The following is a 16367-nucleotide window of genomic DNA, read 5'->3' as shown; positions in this document are numbered from 1 at the left end:
TTTGCAAGTTGCTGTATCATGTTCTTTTGTTATTTTATCTTTCTATAGTTGTAACAATAATAGAAATTGATTGATTTATTAAAATTTTCAGCAAATCCACGACCACATAGCGTACCGTTATGAAATTCTCGAAGTAATCGGCAAAGGTTCCTTCGGCCAAGTGATCAGGGCATTCGACCACCGCTCCGGTAATCAAGTGGCCATCAAGATCATCAGGAACAAGAAGCGGTTCCATCATCAGGCCCTGGTGGAAGTCAGGGTGTTAGACCACTTGAGATTGAAAGACAAGGATCAAGCCCATAATGTGATACATATGCTCGACTATTTCTACTTTAGGAACCATTTGTGCATCAGTTTTGAGTTGATGAGGTGAGTTTGACGTTTAGAGATGTTTCCGAATTAAGTGTAGGTAATAAAAGAGTATGTTAAGGAACCATATTTGAACAAGTATATACAGTAACAGTTTCATAGGGATAAAAACATACCGGCCGAATTGATAACCTCGTCCTTTTTTTTAAGTCGGTTAAAAATATAATAATCAAAATTTATATCCCTTAAAATGTTCTTTAATTTCTCAGTTCCATTTATTTATGTCTTTTCGTTCGAAACAACGAAGTGCACTGAGCAATTATACCTACAGTTGCTTTTAACGTTTTTAACCTGTCAAAACTTTTAAAACAATTGCAGTGAAATGCTTAGTTTTTAACTTTTAACGAGAATTGTTCCACTGTTTTTGGACGAAGTTCTCACGGGACCACACTGGGGCTAACTTTGTTAATTACCACTTAATATTTGTTAGGTGTTTTTCGTATTATGTTTCGCTATTTTGGGCGTCAGTTGAAATTTGAATTTTAATAATTTTATAAAAGGATGAATGTTTCTTATCATTATTTGAATATCAAAACAAATTTGTTTACGCATTAGTCTGATAATTATCTTTTTATTAGATTTTTCGTAATCTTATAACAAATCTTTTGTATCTGCATATCTACCTACCTTAGGTATGCAGCCAAAGTTAATTAAGTACACATTACTAATGACAAATCCGAAACTGTTAATTACAACTGGATCTGAATCACCTATAGATATACCTACCGAAATACCTATAGATAGACCTATAGATTTCAATTAAAAATAAAAACTCCTACACCCAAAATCTCCTCGTAAAATTTTCCTCTCAAAGCCAATAAAACCTTCCAGTATAAACCTATACGAGTTGATAAAGAAGAACAACTACCAGGGCTTCAGTTTGAGCCTCATCAGACGGTTCGCGAGCTCGCTTCTCCGCTGTCTCCGGTTGTTGGAGGCAGAGAATATCATACATTGTGATTTGAAACCGGTAAGTCATGGTTTATTTCAATACTTAGTTGTTATTGTCTATTGTTTTTTTATTTTAAGATCTCCTTTTTAAGGTTCGTACCTTAAGTATTGAAAAAAGTAGGTACCTATTCTTTTCTTTGTTCATTCTACCACTTAGAATCTTAGTTTTGGCATTTTATTACATACTTACCTACTCTGCTTTAAATGGTTTTGTTTTGTTTAAATTAATCGGAACATTATGATTAAGTGAAAAACTCGTTAAACGGCAACTTGTCAAATTATAGAGGGTAGACAGCACGTTAAAAAAATAACAAAATTAATTTATCCAAATACAAAACGAAATTTATTCGCATTTTATAAATACCACTTCCCCCACAGTCTTGAGTCTGGTCATACATTTTTTCCCAAATTACCAGGAGAACATACTACTAAAGGCGCGCGGCAGTTCTTCCATAAAAGTGATCGACTTTGGCAGCTCGTGCTACGCGCACGCGCGGGTGTATACTTACATACAGTCGCGCTTCTACCGCAGTCCCGAAGTCATACTGGGACTGCATTATGGAGCACCTATTGATATGTGGAGTATGGGTGAGTGCACACACACACACACACACAATTCTATAAGGACACAAACACATACTTATTATAGACACGTACGCGCACACACACATACATCGCAGCTTGTATCGAGCCCTCGTACACGCAGCTATAGCATATGCAGCTCAACGCACACACATATGCAACCAGATATAACAAATATACACGTATTTATCGCAAATAATATACGCGCACACATACAAATCGTAATTCAATCAGTATGCCACAAGCATCCGGCTCGAAGGACCATGAAGGATTGTTACAGTATTATTTGAGGATGTTTATATAAAACACAACTAGCTTGATTTCAAATTATAGGGTGTATTTCTGCACAATACTTAAATACAATAAAGGAATTAATTATACAGTAACTATATCAATTAAGTTGCCTCTTATGCATAAAAATACATGCATAAATAATTTAAAGTTAAAAACACTTAGAAGCAAGGCGATATAAATTTATAAAATACTTCATTTTAAAATAACAACATATAAAACAAATATTATTTAATAACATTAAAAAAAACATAAAATAACATGTAAAATTATAGCAAAATCATTTCTGTCTGGTTATCCATTCCTAAAAAACAACTTGCTATCGCTATAATAGTCCTCATAAATAACCAAGCTCATCTTCACAAGCGAATTACGAACACAAAAAATATTCATACAAATGCAAGCCTATAAAATTCGACACTACGACATATTGTTTTACGGGACCTTCGTCTTTATTCTCTTGTGATAAAGTTAGTTTTAGTGTGTACATATTTCGCTTTCTCACAAAGGTTAAATGCTGCTAGTTGTATGTTACGCAACGCAGCAGTAGAAAGCAGAGAGAAAGGCGACGACTCCGCGATCCGCAAACATATATTAACCCTTTCACACTGACGGGAAAAAACGCACGCTGTTTCTGTCGTTTTTCAAAACATATTGACCTATGTATTTATAAGTATGTATTGTCAGCAATCATTGCGCAGTAGTATTTGTTTAATTATTCCTTAGAACTGACTGAAGCTAAAATAGCAGGTTATACAAAAAAAAAAACAATTTCCAATATTAAATAATATGCAATGATAGTGAAAGAAACGGGAAAATGTTCATTTACGCTTAAATGTTTTCAATATTCAGGCTATATGATAAATCTAAATAATTATGTACCTAATCAGTAACTCCAAATTATTTTTCGCATCCCGTAAAAATACTCCAACTACAAGGTATGTATATGTTCTTCTAAATTTATTCAAAACTAGAATAATCAGATAGGTTAAAGACTTAAAGATGTTTAGAGAAAATATTATTCAATTTACGATTTATTATTTATTTCACAGAACTTACAATAAGAAATTTAGATACCTAAAACATCCATCCGTATGATTAGATCAAATCCCCTAAAAATTCCCATTACCTATGTATGTTTCAGTAATTCTCGATAAATAATTAAAATTTTTTACATAATTACAAAAAACCTTTAAACTACTTTCGACCTACGTCTAAAAGCGCCAGTGTGAAATCCCACCGCTTTATTTACGCAATCAGATGGCTATGTTACATCTCATTTTTCTGACATTTATAAGTTATGTAACGTATTCAACTATTCGGCCGTGAACATCTTGAAATTCACTTGTACTTATGATATAATAAATATAATTAGTTTTATTCAACGCTTTTTGTTATGAGATGAGTATTACGAATTCTTTTAAAGTAGGACAAACCAATATAACATGTTATAACAATTAATTAGTAGGACTTTCACTACGTATATGAAATAGGGGTAAAAGTTTAGACGTATTTTAGATTCTACACTAAAATGTTTTTTTTCTTGTCTTATCGATAAGCGTATGAGTTTTGACGAGTGGACGTAATTTAGGAATTAATATGCTTCGATAGCCTCCCTTCGGCCTGTCTGTCTTGTTATCGTAAATTAATTCAGACCGCGTCATGGCTTTTATTCTTTGCCACAACTTGTTAAATTTGCATACCATCAGCCACATCACAAATTACGCTATACTGTCATCCTGCGGTTGACAAAACGCGCTCCTGTGCGTTTTGCATTCATTTGCGTTAGCGTTTTGATTAGATTAGTAGATTTTTTATTGACACCATAACGCGGTATGAGCTAATTGATCTTCGGGCGAAACATACGGCTTAATGGTGTTTGTTGGATTTGTCTCCACTCCGATTAGGATATTCCCTGTTTTAGCTAGTATATGGATGAAAATGCAAATATCCACTATTTCTCAGGCTGCATCCTAGCAGAATTACACACGGGCTACCCGCTGTTCCCGGGCGAGAACGAGGCGGAGCAGCTCGCGTGCATCATGGAGCTGCTCGGGCCGCCGCCGCCCGACCTGCTGCTGCACGCTACTAGGAAGCGGCTCTTCTTTGGTGAGTGTGCTCTATGTGTGGGAGAGTAACTTGCTAATGTGCTCTGTATATCAGGAAGTTTGCTCTACATATTATGTTATTGAAATTGTTACTTTTAATTTGATCTATATCTGGAATTACTACTTCTTAATGTGCTCTATATCAGGAATTGATACTTGATAATGTGTGGTAATGTGCTATATAACTGAAACTATCACTTACTTATATTCTCTACAATTTGACTGTAACTCCTAAATGTGTTCTATGTTTTAAACTGCAACTTGTTAATTTACAACACTTAAAAGTTTCCAGCAACATTTGTGATCTGCTTGCTCAATAAATATAAATAATCAAAGCCAAACATATCAATGCACTCTATAATTATGTACTCTTGTTAATTCTTGATCTAAAAGTATACAACACCCAACACAATTTCTGCCCAGACTCAAATGGCGCCCTGTTAAATTTCGCTCTACAAGCATAAGCCGGCTACTCATGTACCTGCCGCAGGGCCAATATTGGAACAATCTCGGTTGGACGGCGGTCGGAGCAATTTTTCTATTCTCTAAATTGCTCCGACCGCCGTCGGAGTATGCTTGCTTATACATATTACAATTAAGAAGCCAATTAATTAATACAGCACTCTTTACATCTCTCCCCCTCCCCCCAGACTCAAAGGGCGCCCCCCGCACAGTAACAAACTCGAAGGGCCGCAAGCGCCGGCCCGGCTCGCGCGCGCTCTCCGCCGCCGTGAGATGTGACGATCCTGCCTTCTTGCACCTGCTGCATCGGTGTCTTGAGTGAGTATACATACATACATACATACAACATGATGACACTATACACGTATACATGTAACATGGTACATAAACACACTCACGCACGTTAAACACACACAATATAATTTGTAAATGTAAAACGAAACAACGTACACACTACATGGTATAAAGTACCCGCTACGCGGAATATGCTACGCGGAATATGCTACGCGGAATATGCGACGCGGTACATGCTACGCGGTACATGCTACGCGGTACATGCTACGTGGTACATGCTGCGCGGTACATGCTGCGCGGTACATGCTACGTGGTACATACAAGCCGTTGCACGTAATACGATACGTGCTATGCGCTACGAAGAACATTCTACGTGCTACACAATATGCGTTGTATATGCTACGCGGTGCATATATTGTAATATGGTACATGCAAAACAGTAAACGCTAAGTAGTACCACAGGAAGTTTAAAAATAAATCTGATATTAAAAATTTTATAACATATATAGCTAATAATAAATAATATAATTGTATGTTATTATTATTACTGGCTTCAAATTACAGCAAGAACGCTTATTCCCTGATTGAGCAAAAAATGTTGACACCGAACAACCTTTTTACCTATTTATAATATTTGTAACATCCCATTCAATCATCATATTTTATAACCTCAATTTCTTACAAATAAAACCGCCAACAAAAACAAATCTTCTCAATAGCATGCAAAATAACCGTTACATAATTTCATTGTGAAATTAATAGCGTAGTATGAAGCTTCACTTCAGCTAACGACGTAATTATTGCAATATCATCTTTAACCATATTATGTCACTATAATGAGATTCAGACAGTGTCTATGGCATTTTCACAATACCTCATTTATCTTGACTTGAATTGGAATCTAATTGGATAATTTGTCGATTCAATTTGTATGTAGGTGATGAGATGATTTTTGAGATTGTCTTGCAGTGCCCCTAAAACTAGGTATACAAATTCAATCATATTAGGTTTTTTCACATTTTTAGTAGGTAGTCTGTTTGGCGGAAATTTGGTTTCAGTACTTGGGAGTTTTATTAAAGCTAATCTTCTATGAAACTCCTCTTGTCGGGCAGGATGACGGTATCACTACATAGTATAAAACAAAGTCGCTTTCTCAGTCCCTATGTCCCTGCTTAAATCTTTAAAACTACGCAATTGATGCGGTTTTTTTTAATAGATAGAGTGATTCAAAAGAAAGGTTTTAGTATATAATTTATTAGGTTTTAGACAAAGCAAAAACCTCATAACCTTTGTACACATGGAATTTGATTCACGATTTAGAACATAGAGTCCAACTTATATTATAAAATCGTAAGTATTCATTGCTTGCAATTTGTTCGGTCAAAAAAAATACCTACTCTTTTTTTCAGACCACTACTTCTCCAATCTATCAAATTGCTTTCGATCAAAACAATTCAAAGAATCACAATTTCTCCAAAATCTGTTATTTATGCAGAATTCAAAAATCATATCATTTTCACTTTCAAATAAATATTGCATATATTAAATCCGAATCACTGACCGATTAAAATATTCCTGTCTGTGTCATCTTGAATGATTGTTATTTATTTAATAAAAACTAATCAAAACATAAATGATCGGATTTCTTTTTTATGTAATTGCTTTTTTATGATAATAGCTAATATTCGAGTTTGATGTTTTGTATTAGATAATATTATATCAATTATACAGCTTAAAATATTAGAATCCATTATAAAAAGATCGAAAAACATGACATTTTTCAATTTCTCTGTCACGTATTCTGATTTCGACAAATCAATCGAATTAATTGAGCAAAACAAATGTTTCGAAGCTTAATTTTATTTTAATAACATCGTTTGAAATGCACAAGTGAATAGATTGTGTAATACACAAATTTTAAATGAACGTGAGAAAAATAACAACATTAATTTATTTTTACAATTTCTAAATTTTTTTTAATAATGCAAAAATATTTTTTTACGTAGGTCAATGGACCAAGAGTTATAAGTTACTATTTTTTTATTACATTGGTGATAATACATTATCTATCATCATTATTTTTATATCAAACCTAACATATTATAGTTATTTACAAGTCAAATTATACACACTAGTGCAAGACTCAATTACATAGACATAATGCGTTTTGTGTTTAGTTAAACACCGTAAAGATAATTACTTATATCAACACTTTCCTATGCTCATATTCTATATGTACCTACACTCACCTAACTGTATTTTCTAATCTAGGGTTTTCCTTAAATATTCCATCTCTAAATCTTCAAAATCGTCATACATAATTCTTAAGGGCGTGGTTTCCCAAGGAAACTTAATAAATATTAATATAAACAGTATATCCCTACCACAGACATGTCTGTGATCCTTACATATTGCGTATTTCAAGTCATTACCTAGTCATTATTTTGGCACACCATATACCTATCACAGTCATTTTTATTGTATGTTACAAAGAAAATTACTTTTTTCAGTACCTAGTGTTTCGAGGAAAATTTTTTTATTTCGATTTTGGATATTATTATTTCTATGTACAATAAATGCGTATGAAAAATCAATTTTCATTAGACTATTAATGAAATATTTACTTAACAGAAACTACCTACCTTCGTAGGGAAAAGTTACAATTTAACCGTTTAAATGTGAGGTTAAATGCCGTATATAATTCTGACAGGCGCAATGTCAAATCGTGCGTATAAAATACACGCAGGAATGTGAATGGTTTGTACTAATTTTGGTCATAAGAGTGAATCCCACGTATTTCTATGTTCGCTAATTAATTGATAGTATTGGCTGTTATGCAACAACTTTCTTCATTTAATTGTTATAAAATTAAACCGGTTAAGTGTTAGTAGGAGGTGGAATGGAAATTTCTAAAAAAAGCTAGATGCTTTAGAGTATCGTAGATAGATAGAAGTCTCTTTCTTGTAAGCCATATAAAATACAACAAATAAGCACAATTAGCCCACCTTTATTAACTATAGCCTACTTCCGTGAACTATTTAAAGAACGTTCGGAGTGATTCGGACATAATATTTTGTTAATCTTTTGCGCTTGTAGTTCGACCGTCGATCGTCGTCGATAAACTTTAGGTCTGGATTTGTACATAGGCTCTATCCGGGTACCAGGCGATTGACGTCCTAGTCTCCAACTAGTAATTAAATTAATGTATGCGTCTATTTACAAAGAGATCTTAAGATACTGTCATACCGTTCAAAAATTCTATACCTACATATGAAACATACGATCAATAATAATTTGATATATTACCATCAAATTAGACGGTATATATAAATATGTATTAGCTCGTTTGCCCTGCAGCTATTTTATGATCGAGAGTGGTGAAAGTACAGTGTATCGGTAATGCGACTTGTTTCTTTGTCACGGCACAGCTTTTGTGAGAGCATTGCCGTGGTAATGTCGAATGTCTATTGACAAATTAACGTATGTGTTTTTTTATTTGTTACCGCCTGCCACTTCCGCTTCATGTATAGAGACGATATGATCGCACCTTTGCGAAATTTTTTATCTGAGCTTTTTCACGACCTACTTATTTAAATTGTAAAATTTTTCACTCATTAAATATCGAAAAGTTTTGGCCAGTGAACCAATACTACTACAATAATATAAATTATTTTTTTATGAACGTTTCAAGCTAAAAAGCATTTAATATGAGTAAGCATTTATTCTCTCGCATATAATGAAATTAAAAACAATTTCAATATCAAGAACGCATCTCGATATTATTGTCAGTATTATCATAATTATCAATAACACTTTCAAGCAAACCAGACACTAAACGCTATTTCACGCAGTTCTAACGATTAACATATTTTTCCCACACTGTTACCTAGTATGGTATCATATTATCTATGCTGTTACGTTGCAAAAACTGTCGAGTGTTGTGTGGTTGGCGATCCGCACGCAGTGAAAGGTTAACCGTTAATGTGATGTAACGCGAGTCAATATAGACACAATTAGATGAACGAAACTTGATTGTTTTCTTATTACTATTGCGTATATAAATCTATGAATTTTAAACAAATTATCCATACTATAATATGTTAGGAAACATCGTACAAATATAATTTATTAATTAATAGTATTTAATCTACTGGTCTCTATAAAAAAAAGACGGGTTGCACTCCGGGAGTGCCGGCAGAAGTGACAACTTGATTATAACGTTCAGCATGTTTGATATTTTGGAATGGTATCCGTCTTACGCATGGAATATAAGGGCAGAAGGGCTAAAAAATCCGTCTTACGCTTTTTCGATCAGGCCACGTGTCCTGACGCGAGTTTAAGATTTTATACCCAACGCCGCTAATGAAGTTTTCACTTCAAAAATATTTCTCTCTTACTTCTATATAATATTTAAATTTAACAACGGACTTCGGTACCAAATCATAAGTTTTCAAACGTTTCTATTTCATTAACGTGAAATGATTTTAAAAAGTTACCACTAAATAAGAAGGAAAATTTATTGCGTATATTTTCACCCATTTTTGTTTCAATGCTTTTTATATTATCGACAAAATGCATTTGTTACAGAGTTACAAATGCACTTTACTGTTGTAACAAAAATTGAATGCTATCCGCTTGTTATCTCAAGGCCTTCTGAATCTTCAACGTAATTACGGTTACGCAGTTTCAGTGAACAATCATACTAAAACATTTCACCTCACGACCTTTACAAATATTTTTGTCTCTTTTTCTTACTACAATTTTTTACACACAAATATTAATGGAATAATTATCATATTTTTTCTAAATGTGCAAAAAATTCAAATTAACAAAATTACAAGAAATATCACAGCTAATATTATAAAGCTGAAGAGTTTGTTTGTTTGTTTGAACGCGCTAATCTCGGGAACTACTGGGCCGATTTGAAAAATTCTTTCGGTGTTAGATAGCCCATTTATCGAGGAAGGTTATAGGCTATTTATCATCACGCTACGACCAACAGGGGTGGAGCCACGGGGGTGAAACCGCGCGGAGCAGCTAGTGGTTTATAAGAGCGAGCTAAGTGACCACCTATTTCGTTTATAGATATCGCTATAGGTAAATTGTATACTAGCATACAATATGTTATTCAACAACGGGTAATCTATCTACGAAGTATCCTTTACTATTGAGGATAGAGTCACTTAGAGTCTCTAAAAAGATATAGTTTACATAATTTTTCTACGGAAATGTATCAACTTTAATTGGTCTCTAATATGGTTAAAGACCAAAGTTTGAATTCTTTCCACTTTCTTTCCTGCAATCCCTTTAAGTGGAAATTACATACCTACGCGTAACAGATTGATCTTATGTGATATAACTTCTCTAATTCATAAACATGTTTCTCTTACCGACAACATGATCAATCTAAATAATGCTTCAGGAATTTAGGTGCTTCCTTGACTTGGAATCACACTTGGAATGGATGCCATCTCACATTTTTGTCAATAATCATTTTGGTAATAAAGTACGATAAAGATCTGGGTTGTATTCTGTCAGACTAAAGGGCTTAGTTTCACGACTTGCTGATAAAGTCAGTAGGTAATATCTCATTTTACAATTATTATTGATAGGTTCTTTCATAAATTACCTAATAACTATATTTACTATAGTTCAGTAAAAGAAAAAGGAGAGGCTACAGAGAATATATTCCGAAGTTGTGAAACTGACTAGAGGTATTTTTTCCTTGCTTATTCATTCATTAACCATGCCAAAAGACGATCTAATTTCAATACATTTCAAAACCAGATGGCCATTTTGAAATCGTCATTTAATGTTAAACAATTCTAAGGTCCAGTTGCTATTCGAGGTCCAGTCTGAAAGGGATTTATTTGATTCACTATTTATACGCGAAACTAGGCCAACTGGTTAGCCCAGTAACTGTATTGCGTTTATTTTATAAATTGAAAGCAATGCTGCAGAGCTTAAATATTAAGGCATATTTCAAATTATTTTAACTTGGGAACTGAATTTTTATGTTTATCATGTGAACTGTTGAAATATATGCAGTGACAAGCAGTTATATTTACGGCGTATACAATGGTCTAATAAGGACCCTGAATTTTTTGTAACATATTATTTACGTTTTGATAAATACACCATCAGACATCAGTAGTGTAAGAATAGGTGTTTCGTGTACCTTAGATATAACTGGTAGCAAATGGTGTTATATTGACTATGGTCCTTTTGTAGTATTTTATCAATTTCTCAATATGAAGGATATTTCTTTTAGCTTCTTGCCATAAAAAAATTGCTGTACTGTTTAAAGAGCATCTAGTAACTTCTGATAAATGCTTATAATACATGTTTCAAAAATATACAGAAAATCTATATCAGCCTCTCAATGATAAACTTAACAAGCTTAAAAAGCACCATTTTTGTAGGTCCCCACATTCAGTGGCGAGTCGCGAAGACAAAAAACAAACTTGCTCTAAATAGCTTTGAGATCATAATTTTATTGCATTTTCAATCCACCGGCCGGATAGTGACTGGAATTTAAAAACATATTTCTTTAATTGAACATTATAAGCAAAAAATTACAGCATTTAATTAGTTTTTATCCCGTTATGATTGTGAATAGACCAGCTAGCAAATATTTATAAATATTAAAGTCTAGATAATTCTACAGAGGGCAACAACCAGTTCTGCCTTGGTCTAGATTTCAGTGTTCAGTATATAGTTAATTTTATATTTGCCATAAACGGGTTTCCAACTAACGAAACAGTTTCAATGATATCATAGCTTTTGTTGAATTCCAAATGAAATGCCATAAAACGACACATTTCATAAATAATTAAGAAACAAATAAGAATAGTAGTAGAGTTCTTTAGAAAAAACTCATTTGTCTCATTTGTGAAGATAGAGAGGGTCGTTATTTTCGAAAGATCCTTCCTTCTTGTCGTCTTGCAGATCATTCTCAAATATCACAATTAACATCATGAGAGAGTAATGCATAGTTTAAACTGGATGGATCCGGAATGTTGAATAAAGTTTCATGTCGTAATGCAAGATAAGTCAGGATATATCCATTTAATTTTATAAATATCTAGATGACCAGCTGATTCTGTAATTCTGGAATGTAGATTAATTTTGAAATCTTGATTAAACATTAGCCAATTCAATTTACCTCTCTAATTCCAAACTACTACTAGATACTAAATAGTTAATACTTACTACCTAAATGTTCGGTATTTATCTAAGTCATTCAGTCTGTTTTTCCTTGACCACCAGGTTGTCTGGAAGAGATCGCTGTCTTAGCGATAAGACCGCCTGTTGTGCTCAACTGTGTCTATTTCTTTTATATATTTGATTTTGTAATTTTTATGTCCTGGTGCACAATAAAGTATTTTTGTTTGTTTTTGTTGTTTTTTGTCATCGTTAAATCTCAAGTATAGAACCTTAGCTCGAAAACTTTACGATCAACGAATCTTAATAGCACCACAGATAGATAGTACCTACATTATTTATTAAAGAGAATGTATAAAACTAATGCCTCTAAAAACACTTATATGGCAATGACATATGTAGGGACAAAAAATATACAGTAATTAATGGAATAACATAATATTATCAATCTATAAAAACTGAAATATTGACTATGTGCAATTTTGTAATTAATTAAGAATGGTCTGCAATTTTAACAGCTTTTTTTTAAATATCTGGGGATAATTTATAATATGAAAGCTGACATTTTTATGAACTACTGCGTTATAGAAAACAATTTTTATGCATGTTTATTTTCCTGAATATAATATACTTAACCATAAACGGTTAATTTAAATTAAATAATGTGGGAACATAAAACTAAAATTTAAAACTACCTGATTACTTTTGAATAGACTTTAAATTGGCTTTGGCTTTTTAAAATATCAGTGATGTTCCAGATCAGTTTAAATGCTATTTTTTTTACAGAATAATAATTCTCTTCTCTGCTGTAGATAGTTTTGAAGTGAAACTTCTATAGGCGCATTGAGAGTAAAATTTCAAGGTCGCGTCATGGCAATACTGTCACGTCATGAAGTAGGGCAACGATTGTGGTATCTTGCCAAAGAAGTTTCACTTCTGACACGTGTGCTCGGCACACACGCTCTTTTTTATGCAACGTTTGTTGTTCTACTGCAAAATAAAAATAGATGTTGATGAAGATACACTAGAATAAGTTACACATAACTCCTCTCCATAAGAAACGAGGTGTATAATTCCTTATCATTGCAGATGGGACCCAAAACGCCGCATAACCCCCACAGAAGCGTCCCGGCACGAGTTCGTGACGGGCTGCCCGCTCGCGTCCCCGCTCGCGCCGGCGTTGCCGCGCCTCCCCGCGCCCCGCACCGCTCGCGCCGCACTGCTGCACTCGCAGTCGGCGGGCGACGTTGCCGCGATGCTCGGCCGCGCGTGACCGGACCGCGGCGCCTCCACGGGACCGGTGCCAATCACGCGCAACTAGCCTCTATTGTAATGATATAAGGTCTCTTTTAAAACAGATGAAAACATGATTTTGTCCAATAGTTTTGTTTACAGTGAATCTGCTGGGAATATTACAAATATAATGTAACTGGTGGCGTATAAGCGCAACTAGCCTCTATGTGTAATGCTATAAGGTCTCTTTTAGAACAGATGTAACGGGTTAAGGCAGGATTCTGTCCAATAATTTTGCGTTTGAACCTTCTTTTATCCATCTGCATACTGCGGGAGATATAAAAAGTATGAACGTTGCCGTATACGCGCAACTAGCCTTTATTGTACACGTAAACACATAAGGTCTGTTTTAGAACAGGTGTAACATGATCAGGGCAGAATTTTGTTCAATAGTTTTGTGTTTGAACCTAATGTGCAATGTTTACTGTCAATCTGCAGGGGAGGCAAAGTGACGCGCAACTAGCCTCTATTGCAATGCTATAAGGTCTCTTTTAGAATGTCAACATAGTATTTTAACAGGTTAAGGCAGGATTCTGTCCAATAGTTTTGTTTACAGTCAATCTGCTGGGAATATTACAAATATAATGTAACTGGTGGCGTATACGCGTAACTAGCCTCTATGTGTAATGCCATAAGGTCTCTTTTAGAACAGATGTAACGGGTTAAGGCAGGATTCTGTCCAATAGTTATGATTTTGAACCTAATTTGCAATGTTTACAGTCAATCTGCAGGGGAGGCAAAGTGACGAGCAACTAGCCTTAAATATAGTGGAAATTGGAATAAGGTCTCTTTTTTGAACAGATATAACAGTTTAGGCAGAATTCTGTCCAATAGTTTTGCAGTGGAATCTTCTTTTATCGATCAAAATACTTAAAAAAAAAGATCACATTATTCAAAAGTGTCCGAGTATAATACTAAAAGTATACATATTATGCTACAAACGAAGAAAACAGAATAAAGTTCTTTCCAATTGATTTGTATATTCAGTTCATTAGTTTATGTAAACCTATATAATGCCAAACATACTAGCTATACATACATATTTCAACTAATGTTGCCACCATCAGGCAAAGTTATGCTATTAATTTTAAGTACTTAGTTACCAGTCATGAGTAGAATAGTGTAAATGTGGCCTAAAGATGAGAGACAAATGTAGTCTATGTAGAGTTTTGTATTTAACGGGGCATATCTCTAGATATATCCGAACACAATTTTTCATTCATTGTTCTCATAAAATTAAATAGTTTAGACAACCTGGGCAAAACAAACATAATTTGTAACCAGGCTTCACTACATAGTTTATTTATTGTTTATCAAGTCAGTTAATTTTGTTTATACATTCAAATAATAACGATTCTTAAAACATACAAATTTAGTAAAAGGACTGGAAAAGCGATAATTTTATTTTTTCAATTACGCACGTTTTTTCCTCTCCATTTTTTTTTAGTTAAAAACTTAAACAATGTTGGCCAGTATCTATTCAGACAGATTTACTATTTTTTATTTAAATTATGGCCAGTAACTTCAAAAACATTCATCCACGACACAGATAAAAAATGAATAACCATTGCAGCAATGAATTATTATGCATAAATTTATCGGTCATCTCTGAAATGTTAGGGCAGTCGATCGGTTCCGCGCTAGTTATTATAGGCATTGCAGAATCTAGCTTTGCCTTATGTAAGCTAGACTGGATCATCTCAATATGAATAAGTATTACAAATCTTGTTAGAGAAAGGATAAGTTAGTTTTTACGGCGTTATGATCGTTTAGTCATATGTTACGTCATTATGTTTTTTTGTTATGGCAAGCGTTTGTTTGCTGTCACTGTCAAGTTAGAAAAATTATTATAGATAAAATTTTATTGATAATTATGACTGTTGTAGAATTCACAATAGTTAATTAGCTTTCGAATACATTTTTAGCTTAAATTAATATTAATTTCCATTAATGTTAAAATTATTTTATAAAGTGCCAAATGGAGACTGATTTTGTTTTAATTGCCTAATTTTATTTCGTTAATTTTGGCTAGGTAGTCATTAATTTATGATTGTAAATACGTTTAGGGTGTTCTGTGTGATATAGTTAATAAATGTTAGTCATAAAAATATAGTATCAATGTTCAAAGTAAAGTTTTCGTTCACAGCGAAATTAGTAGATAATTTTAGGAAATTTATTTATAATATGGTATCTATTGATTAAGATTGGGTGTAACTGGTATAATATATACAAATACAACAAATTGCGTTATTTTATAATTTTAGATTTTTTTATGTGGCAACACTATCGTGTGTTGTCGAAAGAATTTAAATAGCTTGCTCTTGTTCATTTAATTTCTTACGTAGCTAATCTTTTTAAATGCCATTTTATTTTAATAGAAGAGAACGATTAGAATTTTTACAAATTAATAGTTAAGTACACAGTTAAGTGTGATTAAATCGGTGTAAAATACTGATATGCATTGATAATGAGCTTCATATCAATCTTCTCAGTATAAGCATAGGTATAAGGAACAAGTAGATTTATTATTCTAGAAAAAACTTAGGCTTTAACCTAAAATCTTCATACTTTCTATAGGTATACGTTAAGGATAAAAATTCATATCTTCAATATTTAAGTGTAATAGTTAATTGAGTGTTAAAATATATATTTCGCTAGAGTATAGGCGAAGCCGAACTTGGAATCTTGTTAATATTTTTGTGAAACAACAAATCAATGATTGAAAACCTTTAAATTACCTCATTTTAAACAATAAACATGAAAAAGTTAAAATTTATCTTCGTGTGAAGAAATTCAAAAGGTTTTCAATCTATTATAATATGTGAAAGACAGGTCAATGCTATCATATATAAA

The 16367-nt window shown here is 33.2% G+C and overlaps 1 protein-coding gene across 1 annotated transcript in view; it reads left to right on the top strand.

Annotated features, from left to right (window-relative positions):
- Dyrk2 (Dual-specificity tyrosine phosphorylation-regulated kinase 2) overlaps nucleotides 1-16006 on the top strand; it is a 32357-nt gene extending 16351 nt beyond the window's left edge. The window contains exons 4-9 of the mRNA XM_090108473.1: nucleotides 92-369; nucleotides 1201-1339; nucleotides 1737-1908; nucleotides 4159-4302; nucleotides 4952-5081; nucleotides 13311-16006. Of these exons, the coding sequence (XP_089964599.1) occupies nucleotides 92-369; nucleotides 1201-1339; nucleotides 1737-1908; nucleotides 4159-4302; nucleotides 4952-5081; nucleotides 13311-13494 (1047 nt within the window). The 3' untranslated portion in view covers nucleotides 13495-16006. The remainder of the gene's footprint in view (nucleotides 1-91; nucleotides 370-1200; nucleotides 1340-1736; nucleotides 1909-4158; nucleotides 4303-4951; nucleotides 5082-13310) is intronic.
- Nucleotides 16007-16367: the final 361 nt, after the last annotated feature.

This window comes from Colias eurytheme, chromosome 2, assembly GCF_061535395.1.
Source record: "Colias eurytheme isolate Ceu_HAF_F1 chromosome 2, ilColEury1 Martin Lab GWU primary, whole genome shotgun sequence".
Lineage (NCBI taxonomy): Eukaryota > Metazoa > Arthropoda > Insecta > Lepidoptera > Pieridae > Colias > Colias eurytheme.
The sequence above is the reverse complement of the archived record's forward strand: the minus strand, read 5'-3'. Positions and strand labels throughout refer to the sequence as shown.